Below are 7905 nucleotides of genomic sequence, written 5' to 3'. Positions count from 1 at the left end.
CATTTTTTTGGGGTTCTTGAGCTTCTGCTCGCCATTTGGATCAGGGCTTTCTTTTTTTCAGCCCCTTTATATTGTGTAAATTATTTTCACCATCTTATCGGCTGGCGTAACTTTCATTTGTAGCGTATAACACTCGCATAAAAAAAATAAGACCGCCTTCGCAACCAATTACACCTTCCGAAAACGCGGATCATGAACGTATAGAATGGTATAGCCAAATGTAGCATCTCCTGAATAACGCTTGTGTTAATTTTACGTGCGCTTTAGAGCTCTTATTTTCTTATACTTCCCCAGGAGTTTTTGATGCTCCTTAAATATTAGGCGACGCGGTTATAAAGGAGTTCTTCCCTCAAAGAATGTGAGAGAGGGGTAAGTGTCCTTGAGCTGTGCTTATCAGCCGATGCTGCCAAATCGCTCCAACATTCTTAAAGTCAATCGCTCCCGTCGCCATGTCGGCAGTGTTTGCTTCCTTCGACTTCACCATTGTCCCAAGGTTTCCCGTTTCCGCTGAGCATCTCGGTAGAATAACTCAGTGCGCCGTGGATTGCACGATGCCACGACGATGATCGGTCGTCTCATCATCGGAGCATTACTTCGCTTCCCTACAGTGTAAAATATATACTTACAACAAAGACAATGAAATTGCATTGATTCTTTGCTCCTTGCATGCGTCTTACCGTCTTACACGTTTCGAAAAAGCGTCCTGAACATATCGCCGCCTGCTCTCACTACTGAGCGCTCCGGTGCTACTAAGCCTTCCTTAACTGAGCACTTTTTTTGGCCTCTTCTTTGATAGCGACGGCGCTTGTAATCGTGAGCAACCTTGTCATGATTATTAGATTGAGTGCTTTTGCACTCACTCGAGCTACGATTACAAAGGACAAAATGTCAGGAGCAGCAAACATGAATTGAAGCTGATGGATTACCACTGATGAGCGCAAAGCAGAGAGGACTAACCGTAGTGTCGTCCGTTCCTCACTGCATTGATGGCTTAACGCTTAGTCCTCGAAACCTGCACAAAGCTGTCTCGTCCTGCAGATAATATTTTCGCTCGCATAATGTCTTCTCTGGGGACTAGCGGCCGTCTTTGCTCCGAAAGTGACTGAAAACTGCTGAGTGTAGAGCGACAGCTCACGGCATGCCTTCATTTAGGCCGAGAACGTTCACCTATCATTCTGACAATCCCACTGTCGATAAGAACTGCATTTTTGCTTTGGTTGCAGCTGCAATAGTCTCAAGCTCAAGTTTTCAGCAAAGAGATGAAATTTTCATATCGAATGATAAGAGATCGTTGTCAATCTACCAATAAGTTGAAGTAACACGGTGATTTGGGCTAGTTGGTTGCTATTCATAATGCAGAGGAGTTTGGCAGCATAAATAAAATGCACACCGAAGACAAGGAACAAACAAGACAGGACTGTGCTCGACTAATATAGAAGCTGCTTTGAAATGTGCTTCATCCATTTCGTAGTAATCTCTTGTGTTTACACTATATGGCACACCAGACTATGCGTCGACGAGCGTCACTTCGACGCAGTAGTTTGCACAAGAAAAACTTAAAAACGGTGGAGCTTATGACTACAGACAGCTTCTAAGTAGAGAGTTAGGTTCCTAAATAAGTAAAAAAAGAGGCGTCCGGTCGAATTTGTTTTGCAATAATTCCAGCTTACGTTATCGAAGTAATACAGATCCTTCGCTCGAAGATGTAACGGGAGACAGCAGGCTGAACAGATAAATATAAAGCAAGGGAACGCCAAGGCTCTACAGCAAGGCGGATTGGGAGTTTAAATGGGGAAAGATCGGATGACGATTGGGATGCGGGAGGGGTATAATAGCGGACGCTCTAGTGCTTTCACCTGTATTTACATAGTCCGACAGATTTCATTCGGATCGAACAGATAGAGGGGTATGGGGAAGGGAGAAAAGAGAGGCTGCTACTTGGCCACATATCTGCAGTCATGCATATTCGCTGTAAGCGTGTGCTTTCTTTCTTCTGGTTTAAATTTTTTCTACTATTTTGCTTCGACATTTCCACCTTGTCCTACAAGCCGGAACTACAGTGCTTTTATAGCGATCAGCTTGTTCGCTATTTACACCTGTGGAAATTTTCCACTTAGTGGTGTTGTAAAGGAATCATCGGGGCTTAATTGGGCCACGGAGCCCTCCGTTGATGCTTCGCAACGTTGAGCTGTTGCTCTGCCCAGACATGATTCTTTGTTTCGCTTGTCCAGGCAGCCAAGTGCGATGTTGTCTGTGTTTATAACTTAGTCTCTAAACAGAGGCTTTGGCTGCGAGCCCGCGGGATATACGTACCATGATCGTGAAAGCCCAGTGAGACATGTATAAATGGTGACGGCCTTGATTACAATTTCCAGGCATCCTTGTTCACTTTCTACGTAATTTTCTACCATTTTCCCTTCGCCTTCATTCGCTTGATTAAATTCAAGAAAGCACAGAGTGGATCTGCTGCATTATTTGAAGATACGCATGCAACTATATGAAAAAAGATACCGATGCTCTCTGACCTTCAATTTTTAATTATTTGAACGAAAGTTTTTATACGTATTGCCTCGTCAGGGAAAATCAGGGAGCCTTGCTGAAGAAAGCCATGCGATGAACAAGCCTGGTCCGAAAAGAATGATATTTCGCGCCGCAACTTAGCATCTTTTAAACGGCGTAACTAGTTGCCATAGTATGCTTGCTCATATGATGCAAAAATCTAACCAGCCTCGGTGTTGGTTCGTCTACTCCGTAGCGGTTTGCCAAATGTTTCATCTGGTTCAACAGCAGGTGCGCGAAATGTTTGATGCGTTGCTCTTACCTTTCGTTACCTCACCGCATGTGGCACGGAATAAATACGCCGAATAGACAGTGGTGGACGCTTGAAGAACAGCGATGGAAATCCAAATTTCATCAAATATTCATAGAAGTTGATAAGACGTTCTTGTGATGGGAAGAAATATACAAAATCTTTAGCTGTAAATGCGAAGCACTGATGCAAATACAAGTAGCACAGATCGAAAATTTGGCAGATTTTGTGCGACACATAAAGAGGACGCAACGAATTTGCCTTTCACCTGCGGTTTATAAAATTTCTTCTTTGAAGACACGGTTTGAGGTACCATTGCTGGTGTAAATGGCTGCGATAAAATTTCATATTTTGCGACAAGTAGCAGTCTTAAGCAATGAAACAGCTTACGCTGAACGCCGATTGTATTCGCAGTCTCCGTTTTATTGGTATCGAGTTTTGCCACAATGCACGCCACCGGGCTTTTCGGCAAAAAATCGTAGCACTTTATGCGCTGTGTCTGCTGATAAAATACCCCGCATTACCAACACTTCAGTGACTTGAACCTACAAAGCTCTAGCTTCCGCCGTCTCATGGTAAGAAATTTGCTCAAAAATGGCGATATAAACTGCACATAGGATTTATCACATGTCGCCTGTGAATGTAACCTAAAATGTATCGTGTGTACGCTAACCATAGATAATTATTCCTGTGGAGAGGCATATGCCACTGTTCAGTGTCATTATCACACGCGCGTATTTATGAAGAATTCAATCCATGTGTCCGCAGATGTGGTGTTTGAGGCTCTCAGTGCTTGAACACACGAATGAACATAGAGCACAGTGAAAGCCCTCAGCTCTTTGATGCGTACGCATGTGACGGTCATAATTCTCTTTCTTATCGCCCGATAGGAACAGACTTCACAATTGTAGCGTTTTTCTCCTGTGTGCGTACGCCTGTGCTCAGCTAGTGTGCGACGTGTAGCCGCTGCATAAAGGCACTTGTCTCACTTGTAGGGTCTTTCGCCTGAGTGCCTACGCTTGTGCATTTCTAGGTTGCAACGTGTAGTCGCTGCATAAAGGCACTCGTCGCACTTGTAGGGCCTTTCGCCTGTGTGCGTACGCTTGTGCATTTGTAGGTTGCTACGTGTACTCGCCGCATAAAGGCACTCTTCGCACTTGTAGGGCCTTTCGCCTGTGTGCGTACGCTTGTGCATTTCTAGGGTGCGACGTGTAGCCGCTGCATAAAGGCACTTGTCACATTTGTAGGGTTTTTCTCCTGTGTGAGTACGCCTGTGATCAGCTAGGGCGCGACGTGTAGCCGCTGCATAAAGGCACTTGTCACACTGGTAGGGTCTTTCGCCTGTGTGCCTACGCATGTGCTCATCTAGCCTGCTACGTGAAGCCACTACAAAGGGGCACTGGTCGCACTTGTATCTTTTCTCCCGAGCATGACATGACATGTGCATTTCAAGGTCGTGGGTCGTCTGAAACGCCGTTGTGCATAGGGAGCATTCAAATTTCGCTATTGCGTCGTGCCATTCGATGTGTGTCAAAACTTCGTCATAATTAGTAGAAGTGTAGGTACAGAAGACGCATCTGAACGGCTTTGCTGTCAAGTCAGGGCTCAAATACCCGACAGAATTTTCTTCATTCGTAGCCAGCGATGGTCCCAGCTGCTCCGAATTTGTGTGGGTTACATTTCCGAGCTCAGTGGTCGACGGCGATTGTAGAACAGAAGTAACGAGAATATCCTCTGGATTGAATACAGCCTCTGAAATCAAAGTTGATAACAATTGTACGATAGGGAAAATCGCATATTATCGTTCCTCCGCGTTCGCTAACATATTTAGCAACGCTTCACAAATTCCATACCATTTGGAACTTGCACTAAAGCAAACTGATGCTTAATAACCAACAGTACATCGACAACGAGAAAAGTCACCACATCGACGACTACTCAAACTAATAGTAGACTTTTCAAGCGCGGTCATTGAACCTTAAGCCGTAGTGTGCGCAAGGTCAATGCTGCAATTTGTGCTGCCTTTCTTTCAAACGAAGGTCTGGCAGCACTCTGAAGTGCCCAACTTTTTTCGCCACCGTGTGCAAAAAGAAAACTACGATGCCTGCGGCGGTGTCCGATGTTTACGCCCTCTTTGAAGCTCTATGCAGCAGATATGTACATCACAACGCGCTAATCTTGTTTTGTGGCCACCCTTAGCTTTAGACCGCACACTTGCTACATTGTTTTGAAGCACATAAGTTTTGTTTTATAGGGTTTACGTTTCGAACCAACTAGCATAATGAGGAACGCCATAGAGGAATGCTCCGGATAATGCCCATCGCATGGGCTTCTTTACTCTTTATCGTGCACTTACATCGCGCAATCAGAGGGCCACCATCATTCTGGACCCGTCGAAATCAGACTGCCGCCGTCGAGATGGAAACCGCAGCCGATCACCACAACTAATGTGCAAGCGAGGCGGCTTACTTAAGAGAAAGGCACTCGCACTTCGTTCTACTAAAACACTTGGTAATTCAGATCGACACTTCCTACTTAAATTTTGTAATCAGTATTGTATATGAGCAGATCAATATGCATGAGTACATCATAAAAATCTAATGGACGTCCGAAATTCGTATGAAATGCGACGAATACACAAAAGGACGAAATGGTCTTAAGTGGGGCATGTAATGGGATGGAAAGATAACCGCTGCTCCTTACCGGCAAGGAAGTGGATTCTAAGAGATGACAAGCGGCAGAGGGGGCGGCAGTAATTTAGGTGAACGGGTGAGATTAAAAATCTTTCAGGCATAGGGTGGCCGCAGTTTAACCATGGAGTTATTTTGGCAAGCACCGGAGAGGGGTTATCCTGCAGTTGGCGTAGTCGGGCTAATTATGCTGATAACCATACAAGCACAAAAAAAATTGGCTGTCAAGGCCCCCATGAAACCAAACGTGCACACTGTAACTATGAGTGACATCCAGAAAAACGCACTGTACGAGTAGATTTAAAAACTATGCAAATCATCTGCAATCATACAAGAAAAATAAAGACAAAAGAGTACGCAAAGAATACAGCTGATTTATCTCGGTTCGAAATAAACATCCACTTATTTAAGTGCCAACTAACACAGGGTGTGCAACCTAGAGGGCGAGCGTAAGTTTTCTGTGTAAACATGACCGTTAACTAAATTATTCTTACAGCGTAATCTCAAGGATCAACTTTCCAGAAGTTTGTGTTTTGTCCACAAATGCAGGCCTCAATTGAGAACGTAAGTGATAATGGCGTGGCTGGTTCAGCTTACCTGGATGAACGAAAATGTCTGATCTGTAATTTTCGTAAAACTGAGATATGACCACAGAAGACTTATTATCAGTAGCCGTCATTTCGGATCAGTGACACTTTCTATTAAAATTAGTTTTGAAGAAAAATGGAGCAATAACTCTCACATACGTTGGTTTATACCCGAACCACGCCGTAAAGGAAGACGATAAAGGAAGGAGTAAAAGAGGAGAAGCAGAAAGAGGTGTCATAGTGGAGGCCTCTGGAATAATTCCACCACCTGGGGATCTTAACTTGCGCTGACATCGGTTGCACGTTGAGTACAACTGGTTCAATAGGTTTGAGACTGTGAAAGAGATCTGCCTCCCTCCCTCCAAATTCTCCTCACCGTTCGTCACTTGGCGGTCGCAGTCCGGCTGATAGTCCATGGCGTTTCTCTTATTACACGTGGGGGTATTTATTCCGGTGAAGGGTGCTTGGTTACGTACGGCACCAGTGCGTATATTGGAATTCGGCGATGATCCGTTGTCTCCAGGTTATGCCCTGCGGACACCTGCAAATAATGGAAATCACACCAGCAAGAAACCCCATCAGTCTCTCACATGTAGACTGCACACTCTCCACTTTTTCACAGTAGTGCTCGTGGTGAATCCTGCCAAAAAAGTTTCTCTGAAAATGAACACAGCCTTATGACGGATATATGAACCAGGATAAAAAAATAGTAATCACCTGCATAGGTAATTACATCTTGCTCTGTTAATCTTTTGTAAAGCGAAATTTATTGCCGCAGGGCATCAATAATGGGTGAAGGTGTGATGAAATATGTATGAGTAATTAAATGAATGAAAAAAGGCTAGCTGATTTGATGAAGTCCAGCAGAGAACGATGGTACGGTCCCTGCGTCCAGGCAAAGTATGAAGCAGTATTGCTGCTAATCTGATTTTGTCTTTGGACACCATTACTGCCGTTCTCTTTCTGACAGCTCGAAAGCTTTAGCATTAGTTTAGAGCCAAATTTTGTTTCCCTGCGGATTTATTACAGAAGGAGTTTTCTAGCTAAGTTCTGCGCTGGGCAAGCTAAGGATCGGCCCACTCTAATGCAACACCGGAACGCACTCCTAATCCAGAGACTTCCTCCACAAAAACCCAATCAAAAAATATATATATATATATATATAATATATATATATATATATATATATATATATATATATATATATATATATATATATATATATATATATATATATATATATATAGTTAGCACGAACGCTAATCTCGGGACAGGAGTACTTCCGTAGAGACGTTAGATATAAGACAACGGCAGATAAGAATAAGAAGGAGGCGCTTATAAAAGCCGGCTCTTCTCCCGAGTAGGCTTCACAAGACTGCTGCCGTCGGTGTGTGTGTTCCAACCAGTTCAATTGCTGCGTCTTGATTTGAAAACAACTGCAATATTTCGCTTCCATTTCACCAACAGTGGCTGTTATTTTTGGTATATTATTATATACGATCTATTTAGGTTAAACGGTGCAACACTTTAAATCGAATTGGAGATTTACAAAATTAAACGAAATATATTCTCTTTCGCTCCAACATTAAGTAGCAGACATTCGTTCCGCCAGAATAAATTGCTAAAGAGCAACGAGGAAGAAATGAATCTGCTCCGAAGCGCTGCACCACATAAAATTCCCTACAATGCGTTCAGCTGTTGTTTGAGCTTGTAAACAGTTTGTTTGCAAGCTAACTACATGTCTGGAAACAATTTTGAAAAGATCAATCATTTCTTACTACATTAACTTCAAATAAATGATCTCGTGCTCTCACGCCTT

At 43.5% G+C, this 7905-nt stretch overlaps 1 protein-coding gene across 1 annotated transcript; it reads right to left on the bottom strand.

Moving 5' to 3' along the window:
- Positions 1-3296: 3296 nt before the first annotated feature.
- LOC144123165 (uncharacterized) lies at positions 3297-6794 on the bottom strand. Its single transcript, XM_077656047.1, has 2 exons — positions 6463-6794; positions 3297-4561 (listed from the first exon to the last, which is right to left on the bottom strand). The coding sequence occupies exons 1-2, from the start codon at positions 6500-6502 to the stop codon at positions 3795-3797; spliced, it is 807 nt and encodes a 268-aa protein (XP_077512173.1). The 5' UTR covers positions 6503-6794; the 3' UTR covers positions 3297-3794.
- Between the last annotated feature and the right edge of the window lie 1111 nt (positions 6795-7905).

This window comes from Amblyomma americanum, chromosome 3, assembly GCF_052857255.1.
Source record: "Amblyomma americanum isolate KBUSLIRL-KWMA chromosome 3, ASM5285725v1, whole genome shotgun sequence".
Classification (NCBI taxonomy): Eukaryota; Metazoa; Arthropoda; class Arachnida; order Ixodida; family Ixodidae; genus Amblyomma; species Amblyomma americanum.
The sequence above is the reverse complement of the archived record's forward strand: the minus strand, read 5'-3'. Positions and strand labels throughout refer to the sequence as shown.

What these genes read in the sequence shown, in the direction of transcription:
- LOC144123165 (XM_077656047.1), bottom strand. Translation starts at nt 6,502, where the DNA reads ATGGACTATCAGCCGGACTGCGACCGCCAAGTGACGAACG. An exon ending in CGACCGCCAAGTGACGAACG is followed by an intron (nt 4,562 to 6,462) that starts GTGAGGAGAATT and finishes CTTTGATTTCAG; the next exon opens with AGGCTGTATTCAATCCAGAG.